This window comes from Drosophila bipectinata, chromosome 3R, assembly GCF_030179905.1.
Source record: "Drosophila bipectinata strain 14024-0381.07 chromosome 3R, DbipHiC1v2, whole genome shotgun sequence".
Taxonomy (NCBI): Eukaryota; Metazoa; Arthropoda; class Insecta; order Diptera; family Drosophilidae; genus Drosophila; species Drosophila bipectinata.
The window spans coordinates 11,587,834-11,605,279 of record NC_091739.1 but is presented as its reverse complement, the minus strand read 5'-3'; the positions used below and the strand labels follow the sequence as shown (position 1 = coordinate 11,605,279).

General features: G+C 41.9%; 7 protein-coding genes across 7 annotated transcripts; 3 read left to right on the top strand and 4 right to left on the bottom strand.

Moving 5' to 3' along the window:
* Positions 1–168: 168 nt before the first annotated feature.
* On the bottom strand, positions 169–7,150 carry slmb (beta-transducin repeat containing E3 ubiquitin protein ligase slmb). The gene is made up of 8 exons (XM_017248100.3): positions 6,586–7,150; positions 4,906–5,128; positions 3,049–3,320; positions 2,797–2,976; positions 2,288–2,742; positions 2,035–2,224; positions 1,827–1,962; positions 169–1,750 (listed from the first exon to the last, which is right to left on the bottom strand). The coding sequence occupies exons 1-8, from the start codon at positions 6,640–6,642 to the stop codon at positions 1,731–1,733; spliced, it is 1,533 nt and encodes a 510-aa protein (XP_017103589.1). The 5' UTR covers positions 6,643–7,150; the 3' UTR covers positions 169–1,730.
* A 314-nt stretch (positions 7,151–7,464) lies between these two features.
* On the top strand, positions 7,465–8,625 carry LOC108129313 (oxaloacetate tautomerase FAHD1, mitochondrial). Its single transcript, XM_017247277.3, has 5 exons — positions 7,465–7,623; positions 7,727–7,832; positions 7,895–7,991; positions 8,060–8,206; positions 8,261–8,625. Coding segments are annotated over exons 1-5 (693 nt in total). The 5' UTR covers positions 7,465–7,622; the 3' UTR covers positions 8,603–8,625.
* Positions 8,626–8,659: 34 nt separating this feature from the next.
* On the bottom strand, positions 8,660–9,412 carry Obp93a (Odorant-binding protein 93a). The gene is made up of 4 exons (XM_017247278.3): positions 9,309–9,412; positions 9,118–9,252; positions 8,906–9,062; positions 8,660–8,853 (listed from the first exon to the last, which is right to left on the bottom strand). Exons 2-4 carry the CDS (start codon positions 9,250–9,252, stop codon positions 8,660–8,662), a joined length of 486 nt encoding a protein of 161 aa, XP_017102767.3. The 5' UTR covers positions 9,309–9,412.
* Positions 9,413–9,700: 288 nt separating this feature from the next.
* Ice2 (Interacts with the C terminus of ELL 2) lies at positions 9,701–11,901 on the top strand. Its single transcript, XM_017248421.3, has one exon. The coding sequence runs from the start codon at positions 9,777–9,779 to the stop codon at positions 11,763–11,765; it is 1,989 nt and encodes a 662-aa protein (XP_017103910.2). The 5' UTR covers positions 9,701–9,776; the 3' UTR covers positions 11,766–11,901.
* LOC108130066 (SRR1-like protein) lies at positions 11,834–12,856 on the bottom strand. Its single transcript, XM_017248422.3, has 2 exons — positions 12,643–12,856; positions 11,834–12,586 (listed from the first exon to the last, which is right to left on the bottom strand). Exons 1-2 carry the CDS (start codon positions 12,783–12,785, stop codon positions 11,905–11,907), a joined length of 825 nt encoding a protein of 274 aa, XP_017103911.2. The 5' UTR covers positions 12,786–12,856; the 3' UTR covers positions 11,834–11,904.
* A 59-nt stretch (positions 12,857–12,915) lies between these two features.
* Positions 12,916–14,723, top strand: LOC108129980 (coiled-coil domain-containing protein 174). The gene has a single exon (XM_017248306.3). The coding sequence runs from the start codon at positions 12,955–12,957 to the stop codon at positions 14,629–14,631; it is 1,677 nt and encodes a 558-aa protein (XP_017103795.2). The 5' UTR covers positions 12,916–12,954; the 3' UTR covers positions 14,632–14,723.
* A 438-nt stretch (positions 14,724–15,161) lies between these two features.
* LOC108129981 (uncharacterized) lies at positions 15,162–17,402 on the bottom strand. Its single transcript, XM_017248307.3, has 6 exons — positions 16,869–17,402; positions 16,688–16,810; positions 16,570–16,625; positions 16,381–16,514; positions 15,677–16,322; positions 15,162–15,621 (listed from the first exon to the last, which is right to left on the bottom strand). The coding sequence occupies exons 1-6, from the start codon at positions 17,028–17,030 to the stop codon at positions 15,393–15,395; spliced, it is 1,350 nt and encodes a 449-aa protein (XP_017103796.2). The 5' UTR covers positions 17,031–17,402; the 3' UTR covers positions 15,162–15,392.
* Between the last annotated feature and the right edge of the window lie 44 nt (positions 17,403–17,446).

Sequence of the window (17,446 nt, the reverse complement as noted above, 5' to 3'; positions counted from 1 at the left end):
TGTTTAAAAAATACCATGACAATAAATTTATTAAAAACAATAATTAAAAAACTTATTTTAAAAAATAATTCACAAAATATATAAAATTCTAAAAGACATTAAAAATTCATCATGCGTTACTAAAAATTTTTTAAATCCCAGCCGTTTCCAATCAATTAAAATAAAAGATTTTAGCATTTATACACAATTTATTATTTCTAGTTTATCTGTACCTATTTCTAAGCCCTTTCGCGCAATTTGCAGTTGCTCAGACATCGTTTAACAAGCTGCTTTCTTTCCACTAACAGTTTTACATAATCCGGAGTATGATTTTCATATTTCAATAAACTTTTAATTTTTTTTTTTTTGTTGTTTTTTTGTAAGTTAATCGTTATGTACATACATTAGTTAACGCGGAAGCAGAGATCCGAAATTAATTGTAATTCGGATCAGGTATATAGCAATTGGAACTTAACTTACAAATAGCAATACATATACATACATATAGTAAAAGTATCCTTGATCACAATCAACGATCGGTGTAAATATATAAATAGATTGATGAAACGGCCTGGAAATTTTCTATATCCTACATACGGTTCAGTATAACTAGATTCTATAGTCATTATATAGATCAATCCAAATTGGTTATATATTGCAATATATTGATTTTGTTTCATCTTTCAGGGGGTATTATCTTTTCTTTTTTTTTTCAATTATGGTTTTACAATATTTATTTAAATTATGTTTATTTTGGGATCTTTATAACTTAATTTACAATTGCCAATAAAATACTAGGCTTAAAAGTACCTTTACAATTAACACAAACATTAGGCATTATTAGGTTTTAGAAATGTGCAATGCGGACAACCAAAAGGATGCTTTGCTCAGACAATTTCAATGAAGCGACTCTAACTAACATTTATGCTAAAAAAACTGAATCTAGCCGCTTTCTAAGGGGGATACCTCAATATTATTCGGTGGCGAAAAACTGCCAAAAAACGCGATGCTTTTTTATTTGAGCTAAAGAAACACTTAATATAATGTCCGATCCGATCGATCGGATGCACAATACAAAGACTGACCTTCGATTGATTTTTTTCAGCGCCTAAGTAACTAGTATATAGTTCATTCTCATTATTTTCTTCATTTTTTATACATGACAAACCTAACAGCCAGTTTTGCAAAAATATTTTCATGTCATTTCTTTCTATACTTCTTTTGCATTTATTAAGTTTCTTTCATAACTTTTAATTAATTCATATTATGCGTATGCTGCGCGGGTGTGTATGAGGTGTGTGTGGGTGGTGGTGGTGTTGGTGTTGGTGTGTGTGGGTGGTGGTGATGGTGTGTGTGGTGTGTGTGTAAAATAGACGCTCAGAGATCGCTGTATCTTGGGTTCAACATGATTTTTTTTTAGACGCTGGCTTTATATCATTCACGCTTTACTCATCATAATCATCAATATTCTCAACATCTATATCGTATTCCAGGTCGTCCAGTTCTGGATCTGTCCCAGAACCGGCACCTGATCCTGGACCGGAGCCCGAATCATCAACATCAATGTGCCTAACGTATCCCCCTAAATCCACCCCAGCATAATCTCTTGCCTGCTCGTCGTCGTACTCCTCATCCTCCTCCTCAAAGTATTCCTCATCCTCATCATCATCATCCTCATCCTCGTCGTCTTCGAACTCTTCTTCGCTGGAGGACAAAAGGTGTAACTCTCGCAGCTGCCGTTGCACAAAATGTTAATGTTCCATCAGGGCCGCTAAAAATCAAACGAGATGATGAACGTTATGCATAATTCACGACATCAACTGGGTGAAAGTTTGTGCTACTCTTACGTGACGGTGTGCGTCCGGTCTTGTTCTCATTGGGTGTGAAATTTAGAAAGTCCCAAATCAAAATTGTATCATCGTGCGAGCTGCTAACGATCTGGAACTCATCGAATTGCAAACGAAAGACGCGACCAGTATGTTCCTGAAAAAAGAGTTCATTCCCCATTCAATTAATCAATGAAAACGAATACTCGACCGCAGATGGATGACTCACCACGAGTGTATTCAGACAGAGGGTATTGGAGGCTGCCCGTGGATCCAGGGCGGCAACCAAGTCCCAGACTTTGATTTTGCCATCATAGGCGCCGCTAACAATGCGTTTCGTGTCGAAACGGATGCAGCGCACCAGCTCCTCGTGACCTTCCAAGACACGTAAACAAGCACCACACTCAATGTCCCAAAGTCTGTAAAGTAGATCAAGTTTTAGGTTCAAAGATACTCTTATTATTGAGCACTGGAGACCTCACCTTATGGAATTATCTGAACTGCCGCTGACTACCAGACGATCTCTGTACTGCAGGCAGGCGATGCCACGCTTGTGGCCGTTCAGAGTCCGTACAAATTCACAGCTCGAGGTGGACCACACCTTGATGGTGCGATCTCCGCTGGCGGACACAATATACTTCTCATCGAAGTCGACAACATTGACGGCGGCTCTGTGGCCAACGAGTACTCGGCGGAGCGTTATCTCGCTGGGCGAGGTCATGTCCCAAACGGCAATCGATCGATCCTTGGAGCAAGTGACCATCATGCCATTGTTGAACCGCAAGTGCAGCACCGCCTCGCAGTGGTGGATGAGCGTGTTGACCATTTCGCCACTATTCACGTCCCATACACGAACTGTAGAGTCGCTGGAGCCGCTAATGATCACCTTGTCGTCGTACTGCAGGCACAGCACCGACCCAGTGTGTCCAATAAGGGTCTGCCGATAAAGAAGAGGTTAACCTGGAGCTTCTCTCCGAATCTGACAACCTACCTTGACGCACTGCAGATCCGTGCGATCCCAGATCTTGATGGTGTTGTCCCTGAGACCGGATACAATTTTTCCATCATCGTACTGTAGACAGTAGACACCCTTTGAGTTCTCCGATCGGCAATTAATCCTCCTCAGCATATGCCGACCAGTTCTCCAGTTGTTCTCTATACTGTCTATGTCCTGAAAGCCCAGAAAGTAATGAAATTAATTACTAATTGAGTTGGATGGCCTGCTAAGGGAGGGTAAACTCACATTCATTATCTTGGGGAATAGTTCGCGATGGAATGAGTGTGGTCTCTGGGTCTGGCCCGGACGGGGCTTGAAGAGGTATTGCATCCAATTGCGACGCTCGGCCAGGCCGCGCCACAAGGAGTCTGTGCGCACCTTGCGTTCGATGAGCTTCTTCCAGAGCATGCCCTCGGAGATGACGCGCAGCCATTCCTTGCAGACCAGTTCGGCTGATTTGAGCGATTCGGCATCCAAGTATGACAATATGTTTTCCGCAATATGATCCAGGCCCTTGACTGAAAATCACATAGTTATTGGCATGTTATATCATATACGATGTAGTTTCAGGTGCAGCGCACCCATCCCATCCAAGCCCAATGACGCAGTCGTCATAGCCCATCCCAAGAACATCGAATGCATCCACTCGGCGCCCGTCATCAGCAGAACTTGGCAGACAAATAGATGCCCCTAACGGCATTAAAATGCACTTAGCCCACTGAGTAGGAGTGGGAGTGCTAGACTGGCTATATTTGCATGTGTTATGTGCGCACACAAGCTTGTAAGTGGAGTGGGGATGGTGGTACGTGTCTCTACATCTACATCAGCATTGACAGCCTAGACCAGAGGAGTCTGGAGTGCAGGCGCTGCTCCCTGTTGGCTCTGGCTTGGCCAAACACAATTAAAAATGTGCACAAGTCGGAATGACAGGCGGTTGGTTCGTCGATGATTTGGCGCTCAAGTTGTTTGTAACGGTCTTGAGAGTGCCTATCCGGCTGGTATTCCAACCACTGTCTGTCTGTTTAGTCCCCTCGGTTAGCTGCCTTTGAAGTGCATTACTTTGTAAATGGAGGAGACAATGTTGCCTACTTTTCACGCTTTTTTTTTCCATCTTAGTAGTACTTCCCAGCTCGAGAAAAATAAATAAACGAGGAGGACGAACCTAAAGAAGTTCCAGCTCTCTGGTCAATATTATTCTTGCTAGTAGTATGAATAATTTATAATCTTTATATATACCCTTTCTACTAGCTTCTATAAAGACCATTGAAATGAGAATGCCTTCTGTGAAGGTTAATATTGCACGCACGGCTCTGACTCACCGATATGCATTGATAAGCCATGTGATTGCTGATTCACATAATCCCCATTGGCACTTCCCTGCCTAGGCCCTTTTGAACACTTCAATCCAATCATCACCAGAACTTCCCAAATCAAAGAAAAATCGATTCATACAATTCCTTATAAATAATATAAAGTGTTTGGACTGGCTTTCGCTTCGTTTTGGTTTGTTTTTGTTCCGGTGATGGAGCTCGTTTAATGGAAGCAACGACCTTTCAGTCAACAACCAACAACCAGTCAGTTGCTCAGCCCCTGTACCTTCCACATCCCACCCACTGGGCCGGTCTCCTCTCTCCTCCTCTGGCCTGGCATAAGCATAAGCCCAGCCAGCAACAGTCGGGGTCTACCTTTCATGTTGTTTCACCTTTGTACCTGCCATTTGTTATTGTTTTCCGCCATTGCGTGCCAACAGATTAAAACTCTGGCTTCTGGGTTCTCGGTTCTATTCGCGGCCCCAAAAGGAGTTTTATTTTTTGGTTTGATTTATTTTTGGAACTGGGAAGTACTTTTTTGTTTCCTGGCAGCTGTTATCGGTCGGGGTGGGCTTATCAAAGCTTTGAGAAAGTACTGAGGTCAGTACTCCCCTTAACACCTGCCACAATCTGCTACATCTTTTCTACCAGAGTACTATCTCTATTAACACTTATTACTCATCAACCTAACTATCTGCTTAAAAGGTTTCCTAGAAGACATTTCAATTAAACCTCTAGAAAGGCAATTATCTGATGGTAGTCGTCTGGTCTAGTCGTCTTTTAAGAAACTCACTTGGCAGAAGTGTGATAAAGTCGCGCTGCAGCATCGGCTTGAGATAGGCATTGATCTGGCCATGTTGATAGTGACACATCCGCGACAGCAACTGCTCCACAAAGTCCACCTGTCCGGCCTCGCTCCACTGGGTAAAGTACTGGAAACAGAGATCCCGCTCTGTCTGGTATGTGGGCGAGGAGTCTTTCTTGCGCACCGGATCATACAGCATGGTGGTTGTGAACTATAAAAAGAAATGTTTAAAGAAATTAATTAAAATATGCTGCATAGAGGAAGAGGTATATGATATGATATGGATGTCAAGGGGCATATGCTCGTAAAGAGGGAAAAAGTAGGTAGGTAGGTAGGATTGTGCAACTTTCAGGCACAAGTAGTGGAGTGACGACCCAAACTTGGGGCTTACAATTAGGCAATTAGTCGAGCTCCAAGCTCTGACTCTCTTTTCGTCATTTTCTCGCTATCTCGTTTTGTTTTTTGTTTTTATTCATTCGCGAAAGAGTTGGCAAAGCAGAATCGAGCAAAACCACATAGCTGGGAGTATGAGCTGGGGGCGGTCGGTAAATCATTCACACGGAATGTTTATTAATAATTGTATTAATGTTTATTTGCTATTCGATATAAATATCAGAGCCCATTCAGGGAGTCTATATCCCAATAAGAACCCACACAATACGTCATCTAATATTTATTTATTTTTTTTTTCAATAAACAGCTGAGATTTGTATGAATGATTTGAGTAATTAAGTTAACTGCAATGTCAGTGATACGAAAACCTTGCGTAGAGTATTTCAAAGTTTAGCCTTAATTTAATTGAAACAATATATAGTTTAGTTGTTAGCCTTTAGCAGAATACTACCAGTTGATATGTTATGTTAGCCCCGACTAAAATGGGTTTATTGCAAGGATGCTATCTACAGTAGTAATTCCAAGAAAAAGACTACCATTAACCATATTCCACCTTGAAAAAAATAAAAAAAAAACAGAGATGACTCAAGCAAAACTTTATTGCTAAACCCACAAAAAAATGAAGAAAAAAAAGAAACAATTTTCGGTACACCGCATATCATATTTAACAAAATCCATACAATAAAATATATATATATAACAAACTGTTGTACTACAAAGCTTTGTTATTAATTGTGTAAACAATCCCGAAGGCTAATTAACCCCTCAAATGTTTGATGATTTTTTAAAAAAATATGATTTTAATCCTAAACAAGGTCAAGTGGTCTTATCTCATCAATAAATGGATATTAAAAAATCTATAAATTAAATAAATATTTATAGACCATCGAAGGGTTAAGGAAATTGGCCAAGAAGAGAGTCAAGAGAAGAGGTCAGGGGTCGGAGAATAGAGATCAAGATGATGATGATAAATAATTAGGCTAAAGCCAGTGTCCCAAAAGTTTAAGGTTAGCAAAATAGGAAAATGGAAAAAGAAATGCGACAATTTCTGAGTTTAATAGAGTGCACGAGTGCAAAATCTGTAGTATATACGAAAATAAAGCACACGAACACTATCTCGCAGTGCCATGTGTGTGTGTGTGTGTGTGTCGGTGTGTCTGTGTGAAGACGACACCTTGGGCCATTATGTACATAAATAGGTATTTCGAGAGCCTTGCATATAGCCAGAAATTGGCGCTTACTTAACCTGGCCAATTTGCCACTTGGAATACCTACCGCTTGGGCATTGGAGTTGGTTTCGTCCATTATTTTGTCAGTCTCCATTTTCATCATTGTGATGTGTGTTGCTGTGTTTGTTGAATTTGGCTGTTGGTTTGTTTCTCTTCTTTTTCTGCTCTCTCTTCTGCCACCACACACACACTCGCGTACGCCGCTGCACACGTACGTGTCTTTTGCTGGCGCTTACTTTATTTACTATTTTATTTTATCCACACACAACACCACGGTATTCAAATTTACGTGTAATATTATTAACTTTTAATCTTGTGAAAAAATTACTATTCTGTCTCGTTGCAGTATGACCGCAGGCGGGATGCGCAAAATGGCAGCGCTGAGGGAAACTCAACACGGCGCAAAGTCCCCTCGCTTTTTATCTTTCGTATTTTAAGCAAGTCATTATTTTCTGTTGACCTAAGCCCGTATTTGTTTCGGTCCGCGCTTGTCACGTAAACTGCACCAACTTTATTTAGACGAACAATTTTGAGGAGATTGTACTAATTTAAGCTCCAAGATAGCTCCAATATTTTAGCTGTCCAGCAAGCATATGGTCTCACAAAAAATATCAGTGTTGGAAAGTTTCGGCTGACAAATAGGATCTCCACAAAATCTAGTTTTCGGTTTTAAATTTACTATCTTAGATTTAGGCTGCTACATGTATTTTATAATATACTTTTAACTATTGAATATAAATTTATTTTATTTTATATATTAACTTTTTATTATTTTATTTAAATCTTATAACGGAGTCTATTGTTTCTTATTTTCTTCTCTAAATTTCATACTCTTATTAATCTTATTTTTTTTTTTTAAATAAATTGATATATTTGCTTTAATTTGGTATTAAAAGTTTTCCCAAAAATGTAATAATTAAAAACTTTGAAATTCGGCAACTCTAATCACCAGCTGTTTCGGCCTCGATCAGCCGCTCTTTTGTGTTTTATTTTGTGTTGTTACTTAATTGATAAACTTTTTGAGGGGAGCGGCGCTCTCCTCCAGATAACCTCTCAGCACTTTAAATTAATAAACATAGCACAAGTAAGTTCGGGGTCCAGCTGTCAAAGCTCGTGCACTCACTTTCATTCGACCGCAGCTGGTGATCAGTGACTTAAAATTAAATTTCTTTTTTAATAATTTCTAGTGGTCCGGGTGTCCAGTGTTTTCAGGATGGCAGCTTGCCTTACTCAAACCAACGCCAACTTTCTATGCGACGGAAAGAAAATAGTCGGAGTGGCTCTCAACTATATGTAATTGGCAATAGAACCCCCCTATCTTTATAACTGATAACAGAAGATCTTATCTACAACAGGGATGTGGTCAAGGCCAGGAACGTTCCGGTACCCAAGGAGCCGCTTGTCTTCCTAAAACCCACTTCGTCTTACCTAAAGGAAGGCCAACCTATTATCGTGAGCATGTTTTTGTTATGATCATTAGCAAATAAATAAACTTACTGATAAGGTTACTAATCTTTCAGCTCCCCAAAGTCTTTTCCAAGGTGGCCTACGAAGTAGAACTGGGCGTGATAATTGGAAAGCCCTGCAAAAATGTGTCCAAGGCTAGGGCTATGGACTATGTGGCAGGCTACTGTCTAGCTTTGGATCTGACAGCACAATGCCATTTGGTAACAGAAACTATATATTTTTAATTACGCGAATTACAAGAGTAATCTTTTCAGGGCAATGCTCGAGCAGCTGGACACCCATGGACATTAGGCAAGGGGTTCGATACCTCCACCCCTGTCTCCGAGTTTATACCCCTAAAGGAAGTAAAGGACCCCCATAATTTAAGTTTGTGGCTCACCGTAAACGGCGTGGAAAAGCAAAAGGGATGCACCGCAGACTTAATATTTAAGGTGCCGGATATCATTTCGCACGTGTCCCAGTACATGACCCTGGAGCCCAACGATCTAATCTTGACAGGCACTCCTAACGGCTCGGATGCCTTTAAGGCAGGCGATGTGATTGAGTGTGGTCTGGGGGATCTTGCCACTCTAAAATTCGACGTGTGTTCAGAATAAAACCTTGAACTACTTGTATATATATTGGACTTTTATTGTAACGACCTCTAGAAATGATTATTTTTTGCGTTCGACATCGTCGCAATCCATTAAATATTTCCGCATAGCTGCACAGTCGTCCGTATTTTTCCATTTGGTGGAGGGACAGTTGAGATACACTTGTTCCATGATGCAGGCCAGCAACGTAGCCGGGTAAAAGTTGCACTCACCTTTTGTGTGCATCCACTCGGATTGCTGAACGCGTTGTTGAGCTGTGGAATTGTATATATTAAATATTATTTTTTTCCTATTAGCTTTACCCACCATAATTCGCACATTGTGCCACACTTTTAACCATTAGTTTGGATGTGGCAGGATCGTTTTTGTAGCGCAGCTGATAGTTCTTTTGTAAAGCAGTAACATTGACGGTGCCATTGTTTGCTAAAAATCCATTGGCCTTAAAGGAACATTCCGCTATGCACTGGAATAAACATATTTTTCTTAACAATAACTTTTAAAAACCTTTTTAAACTTACCGCGTTTAGAGCTACTTTATCCGATCTGAGATTTGTAGCACCGGCATTATTGGACGTTGAGTTTTGGTTTAATAAGAACTTTCGGCATGTCTTAATCGTCTTGTCATTTTTTTGGACATCACAACATGAACTCATCTAGCAAAAAATCATTTAATATCAATAGATAATTATATATTAAACTACAAACTAACGAATTTTGGTTGCTTGGCATGGTCACAATTAGTATAATTAAAGGACAATACACTATTAAATATATGAAATATCACGATGAAAAACAGAAAAGCCCGATGATACATGGTTTCAGTTTCAAAAGAATTAATAAACTGATGTTCAAAGTGAAAAATTTACTACTTTTATTAAATTTATTTTAATGTCTGTCTATTAAGAAGTTAATGTTGCATAAATTGTTACTATAGTACATAATAATCATGAGGAATTGGTTCGATGTTATTAAAAATATCTATTTATAAAACATGAATGCGCTAAGATTTACCAATGCTTATAAATAATTTAAATTTAAATTTTTAACTTTTAAAACCACAGTTTATAACGGTTTCTTTGGTATTGCGAAGTTTTTAATATATGGTCACACTAGCACGAGGAACACCAAATCATTGAAATTACCCTAATCGTGGGTATTTCAACTATAAACTATTGTCATGGACACAGATCTCTACCAGGGACACTCTATTTTCCGGGATCAACCATCCTTTAAGTTTTATAACAAATCTTTTGAGGATAAAAACGATTCATTTTTCGTATTCCTAAACGAGGTAGACCCGGTGGTGCTTCGAGAGGAACTAGAAGGACCTTCTAGAATCTTCACATCCTTTGCAACTAACTTGGCTTTAAAGGATCCGCGTACCAAGGAAATTCCTCAGAAAGTGGTGTACGATCATACAAGTACAAAACTCGGATACGAGTTCTATAATCCCCAACAGCGTTACTCCGACTTGACACCGGACCAACAGGCGGCCTGTGTTCGGGCGCTCCTTTCACTGCAGCGAGGGGAACCCACCACGGATGATGATTTTGAGAAATGGAACGCCACGGAGGGGAAACGCTGCACCGAGCGCCAGCAAGTCCAGAAGCACTTTCACGATTATGAACTTTCCAAAAGGGAAGTCATTTATGTGCCAATGAAACGACTGGTCACTGCCTACAGGAAGTGGTATGATAAAAAGGTTGATGCTATTTTAAAAAATTATCCTGATAAATCATATACAACATTTTCCGGACTGCCACAACTTTCTCAGTGCAAGAGCCTCAACGGCGAAACTGCCAGCATAGAGGAAATAGAGCTGGAGCGTGTTAAAGGTCGGGTGAGGCTGTGGCCAGAAGTTAAAATTAAAGAGGAAGTGTTTCGGACACTTAATGTGCGCCTGGATCGGTATTCGGGCACTAAAACTGAAGATTTTCGTAATCTTTTGAAGGAAGATGAAAAAAAGACTGAGCTGCAAGCTAGAAACATATTTGTTTTGCCCTTGGAGACGTTGCTAATGCTCTTGACCGGCAGTTCTTACGTGGATTTGCCTACGGAAATGTTCTTTGACATAAAGGAATCATCTTACAGTGGACACAAATGCGTGGAGTTTCAGAATCCCTTTCCTGCCCGCAACTGTGGCTGGCATACAAACAACTTGGTTCTAAATCAGGCTTTCGAAGCTTACTCATCGCAGCCAGGAGAAGCGAAGTGGTTGGATTACAAATCAAAAGGCATTAGAAACGATGTGCCATACCCACTTATAAGCGAAACATCCTCGCTCAACCTTAATATGAGCTATGACCCACCATTGATTGATGAAGATTCATCTGGAATTCCAGATAGACATAGCAATGCCGCCCTTGTAAGTTGGATCCTGAAGTGTCAAGATCAGAATTTCCAAATGTTTAGCACCTTATCCATACCAGCAGTAAGGGATGGAGATGGAAAAAAGTTTCTCGGCTGCCACTTCATTAAACTGGAGAACAAGCCAGACTGTGGCTGCGAATTCATGACCAAATATGAGCTCCTCAAAGCCTGGTTGCAAATCAAACTCTTGCAGGCCGAGGTGGGCCATTGCACACGGGTATCCTTGCAAGACTTTAGTCCGGTTTTAGAGGAGAACCTTACCTTGGAATATGTGGAACAACAGCTGTCCGATTACTACAATACTAGCATGCCGCAATTACTTTCCAATCTCTTCGAGTTTCTCAAAATATTTCACACCGTGCCAGTGGGAGAGTACATGCTGCGTTATTCTCCCAAATACAAGGATAGGTTGCTGCTTTGTACCAGCACCAAGGAGGCTACGCCACAGTCCTTTCAGTTGCATCAAGTTTTAAGGGAAATCGTCCCCAGCGATCAAAACTTTTTAGCCCAAAGCAGTTATCTTCCCATTTCGGCCAGGCTCTGTGGTCGAATGCACAAGGAATTGCAATTGGTGCCCTGCTCATTTCCTTCCAAACCTAAGGGGAAGTTTGTGAAACGAAAAGATCTCCCAATCGTACTCAAGAAAGATCCTCCCCGAATAATACCTAAAAAGTCTCCTAAGAAACGCCACCAAAACAAAACCAAACAGAAGGCTCGAGCGAAAGCCCGAAAGAAGGAAGCCATGGAGGCTATAATAATGGATAATAAGGAGTTGGATAAGATTATGGTCCTGTGAGAGAGAAGTCCCGACTATGCACCGTTTTTAGTACAAAAGCCAAATTTTCTTAAAAAAGAGAAAGTAAATTGTAAAATATAAATTAAACTATTTGGATAAAAACAAATATTAAGTAACTTTTTACCTAAAAACAAAACCTTTAATTTAAATTTAAATTCTCCAAATTAGTTTCCACTTCCGTCACCAGCTCATCCTCATTTACTTTTAGGGCTGGAAACCGTGTCCAAAAGTCGGAATCTTCCTTTTGAGGCAGAGTTTCCTGGGGAAAAGTGTGCAGGGATAGGTCGTTGAATACATTGCGGTGCTCGTAGTCATCATCGAGGGCAGTTTCTGTGCAGAATTCAACTATTTGGGTTATATGATCCTTTTGATTTCTTCGCGCCATCGTAAGCATTTCAAAGCTGTTTGAGATAAGGAGCACATTGGGCAACCTTTTTCGCTGCCAGTTGCTCCACAATATATTGTGCATTAGGGCGTACGGGCAATGGGGCAAGTAATACAGAGTGGGCACAGTGGCCTCATGCTTTCCTGCGCAGTCCTCACTCATCATCCGGCCATTGAACATGCGGATAAGCTCTGTCTCGCTGTCCCGGAATACGGGGTCAAAATAAAGAGCCTCTTCGATCTTGTGGTGCTGCTGCAGGCCTAGAATAAAAGCTGCCTGGTGGAGAGCTTGGTGAGTTCGGGTGAAGGGGCCCAGACCCAGGCATACTATTCGTTCCAGCGGGGCTTTAAGGGTATCCAATTGCTGCTGTAGCGTTTCCATGGCTACCAAAAAGTAGTCGCTTTGGCGCATTTCCTCGCAAAGACGCTCCAATCGCCTAAATAATGTTTTTTTATTTATCAATGGGGAGATCTAAACACTTTGAAAACTTACGGTTGAAACTTCTCCACGTTAACATCGGGACAATCGTTCAAATAATCGCTCTCAGACTTTCGGTGGTCACGCCGCCTCAGACACTTCCTGGCCATCCATTTTTTGCGCGTAACCACCTGAAAATCGTCGCCAGAACTCGACATTCTAAAAGGTAAATAAACACTTGCTCCTCTACGTCTTCTCTTTCCCGTAGAGATGGCAAAATGAGCTAATTATAGCTATTTTTGGCTATGTTGAAGCTTCTCAACACTGGAAAACTATCGATATCATGTTACGATTAATATTTGACTTATTTATTTATTTTTGTTTACCATGAACGATCCAAATAAGAAAATCAGCGTGAATTTGTCCTCGCTACTCAGCTTGAAAGCAGAACTACTAAGGAAGCAGCATGAAGTTAAGCTGGCCAAGGCGACCAAGGTGACTGCCAGCGAATTTCGGCCCATAAAGATGACTACCGAAAAGGAAAAGCTAAAGTCCAAGAATCCTGACTACAAAAAGATTGGCACCAGCGAAGACGGATCCAAGGTGTACGAGGCGGAAGACACCCTTGAGTTGGAAAGGTCGAGGCGCGTTTTGGAGGCCAAGAGCAAGTACTACGAAAGGATGAGTCGTAGCGGCGGCAGTCTGAACTCCGATGACCACTGCCTGGTCATGTTCAATCGCAAGAAGCAGGAGGAAGGCCAGGAGGTCCGAAGCCAAAGGTATAGTCCCCATCGAACACCAAGCAGAAGTAGCAGTGAAGATGAGGGCGACGATGACGACGAAGTGGAGTACATCGATTGCCTGGGACGCACAAGGAAATGCCAACGTAAAGACTTGGCAGAGGCGAAGAGACGCGATGAAGAACTGGGCAGAACCATGCCACAGCGCCTGGACCAGAGCAAGGCCAATTGGATGATCGACACCCAAGGCACTAAAAATGACGAGGATAAGGATGAGGAGCCTAGTTACGGTCCACCGGCACCGGAAAGCATTTGCAGCGATGCCGTATCCACAATGACCAAGCATGATGAACAACGCATGAATTGGGAGATCAAGGAGCAGGAGAATTTTGAAAAGCCAGATGTCCACTACCAAGACGTCTTTTTCGATGAAGCGCGTACTCATGGCGTTGGATACTATGCCTTCTCGACGGACGAGGCCGAGCGCAAACAACAGCAAGCAGAGCTGGAAGAGGCGAGGAAGGCCACAGCCGAGGGGCAGAAACGCCGGGATGAAATGCGCGCCAAGAGAGATAGTATTGTGACTGATCGAGTACTAGCAGCCAAAAACAGGATTCGAGCACGTGATGGCCTTCCTCCCATAAGCAAAGAGGAGTTCGAAAAGGAGCAGTTACTTAAGAAGCAGGAGGAGATGGCCGAAAAGGATCGGGAGCGGAAAGAACGAGAGAAGCAAGAGGCCCTGGATCAAGAAAAGGCAAAGCAAGAGGCAGAACTGGATGAGCTGCGCAAGGAGCATGTACGCGATTGGGACCGTAATAAGCCAGGCGTAGCCACGCGTTCAAAATCCGAATCCTCCGAGGAGGAATGGAAATACAAAGCAGAAAGGTTTCCCCTGTCTCAGGAAGCATGGAACGAGAAGCAACGCGCCCTGCGTCAGGAGGAATTTGCTCCGATGTCCGAACCAAAGCGTACCAATTTCTCCAGTATGCCACCACCACCGGCGTGGGTAAGGGGCGAGACTCAAGAGTTCCGCAACTTCCACACCAGCAAACAAGAAAGATCATTCCAACGACGAAATTATAATGGTTCCAGCGAAGAGATGAATGATGATGAGCCCAGCACTTCATCTCGCCAAATGGGGGCTGCTATCCCACCACCTGCCGGTCTGAATGATAATGCTTCTTTGCCACCAGCAGCCAAGCGGCCAAAGTCTCAAGCGGAACTGGAGCGATCCATCGAAGCTGGTCTGAAATTCCTGCGCGAAAATTGCGACAAAGGTGCGCTTGGCAACAAGGCCACCTGGACCGCAAAGGCTGACTACTAGTTTAGTAATTGACTCAATTTTCTTTGTTAATAGTTTATTGCTTCGTAAAAAGAATACTTTAGAAAAACACAATACACAATACACGCGACCTAGACCACTGTTCTATTGTCTGGATTCTTTGAGCTAAGGCCAACAAATAAACTGTTCAGTTGGCAAAGTCTAAAACAGAAGATGCAGTTCCACAGTTCCTGATCCTGCCCCTCCCCCACATCCCTCAATCCGTAATAATTATGGTACTTGTTTAATGAGACATGTTACTTTAAATCAGAGGTCGGCACTGCCCTATCTCGGGGGCATAGGAAATTTCTCTGCCCGAGCTCTGCCACACACACACAGTATAAATGTGTGAAACGTCATGCTCACAGCCTACTTTCTGCTATTCGTTACTAACACTAATGCGTTTAAATCATATCAATGTATTGGGGTGCCGACCTCTGCTTTAAATTAAAGTAAAATCGCTGTTGAATTCGGTTTAAAAATAAATTCGAACGGGAAGAGTGTGGAAATATAAACAATAAAGTAAATTAAATATATTGTTAACTAGTCTAGGTATAATGGTATCCTCTTTCTACCCTGTCCATCTTGGAAACTGTCTGCATGAAAATAATCGTATTAGTAACGTTGGCACCTAATCTTACAAAGTCTTGCTAAGCTACTGGTAATATTCACTAACTTGCATATAACTATGTGTTATGTTATGTGCTTCTGAGCTGGTAGATTATTGGTAATTGGTGTTAGATCTATTATGATTCATTCCTGGCCTAAAGCATGCCCCGATCCACCATGTCGATGACAATTTCTGACATTTTTTGGCGGCACAAGTCATTTGGGGGAAAATTGAGAGTGGGTGCTCCCACATCCTCTTCGTAATCTTTTTTGCCTTGCAAGTACATGTCGGGAGCATCCTCCGAGGAGCCAGTGCTAATGGGAATAATATCCAAGGCCAATCCAAGCGCAAATCGCCCATAGGATTTAAGTTCGTCGGCAAACCTTAAAAATTAAACCTTAAATATTGATAAAAATTAAGAATTAGGTTTCCACTTACAGATCTTGAAGCTTCTCTAATGTGTCACAATGCTCGGGCAGAGTCGTGCACATGATTTCAAGCCACCGAAATAGCTCCTCTGTATACGTCTTCAGTAGCGTCTGGAGATTGGCATCCCTCATCTCCTTTGTGGTACAACAATACAGCAGATTCGCTATGTCCAGGGCAATCGAGCTGTAGCGTATCAGTTGAAAGTCGATGAGAGCCACTTCGAGAACCTGCTGCGAGTCCTCCGGATTATAGTGGTAGAGAAAGTTATTCACCCAACAATCCCCGTGGCAAATGGCTGAGAGTGGTGACTCGGCACTGGCCATCTGAACCATTCGTCCAAAGAAGGAGGAACTCTCGGCGAAGTTTCTAATGGCCGCGACATATTTGGAATCGGCGGGCAGAACATCCGACACCATTTGAATGGCATTCTTCGTAAGGTGTTCATAGTAGTTTCTGTACCAGCTGGTGTTCGCCGTGCAGAAGATGCCTTCGCTAATGAGGCTGCATAGCTTTCGAAACTCCAGCGGGTGTTCGAACTTGTAGGCCAGGCTGAGGGCGTGAAGCTGTGCCACCTGCAATAGGACGGACTGCGTCTCCTCCGTGCTGAGCCCTTTGTGCCGGTCGGTCATCTGAAAGCCACGTTCCCGAAGGTCCTCTAAATTAAGATGATATATAAATTAAATAGAATTATAGAAAGATAATAATTTATATACCCATTATCAAAAGGTCATGTCTGGCTGTGAAACATTTTGGTATTGCATTGAACAGTGGCTCTTCAGGTCCAGCTTTACTAGCCTGGAACTTCAACAACTCTGGCAGGATGGTGGTATAGAACTCCACCTCGTTTCTGCAAATCAAAGAGATTAAGGAAGAAATCCTTTCAAAGGATTTGTATTTATTACCGGAATAGCTTGTCACTCTTGTAGGCTTCCCTCTGAACAACGCTTTCGGGCATAACCTGTAAAATGTGATAATAATTAAATAACTAAAACTGGGTAAACATAAAAAAAATGTTATTACCTTGCAGATAACCTTCTGCTCCCACTTATGATGACTCCCGTCCAGATTCTGCCGCTTTCCGCTCAGATTTATGCGGTACAGGGCGGCTGTATAGTTGTCACCCCGGCCGGAGCCCTGAGCCAGCTAAAGAAAAGAAAAATAATCAGATTTCATAAACGGGAAAATGTAAAAATAAAATCACCTCAAAGGCATCAATTTGCACATCCGGTTCGACGTGTTTAAAAATGTCCTGAAAAGCCTCCAGCGACAGTATTGGTTTTCCCTCCACCGCCGACCCAGCCGCACCATTTGCCGCTCCCATTCCGGCTGTTGTGGCCGCTGCTGATTCGCCAGTGATTCCCATCTTCCGTGGCTTTTTCTGGCGCGATCTGTCTTTCCTGGTTTACCAGCAGGCGACGGAATTCTCCTCGACTGCTCGCCAATTGGTTTCTTCTGCAATTTATGTTAACTTTTCGCCGCTAAAGCTGCACTTTTCAGTTTTTGGTCTTCGCTTTGCACTTTTATTCATCGATTTTGCGCGAACATGTGTTCGGTTCTTCTTCTTATTCGTCCTTTTTTGTGCTTTCATTTCGTCCCTTACGTTATTTAAACCGTCTTACGTTTTTTCGTTACGCTACGTTGTTGGAGATGGGAAAAATTTATATTTTCAAAAATGGCGCCTTTGATAAATAATATATTTTATTTTTGTTGAGGTTTTTGTATAATCGAGAACAATAAATTTATTTATTATCACATGTGGTGTGAACTATATGTCGAAAA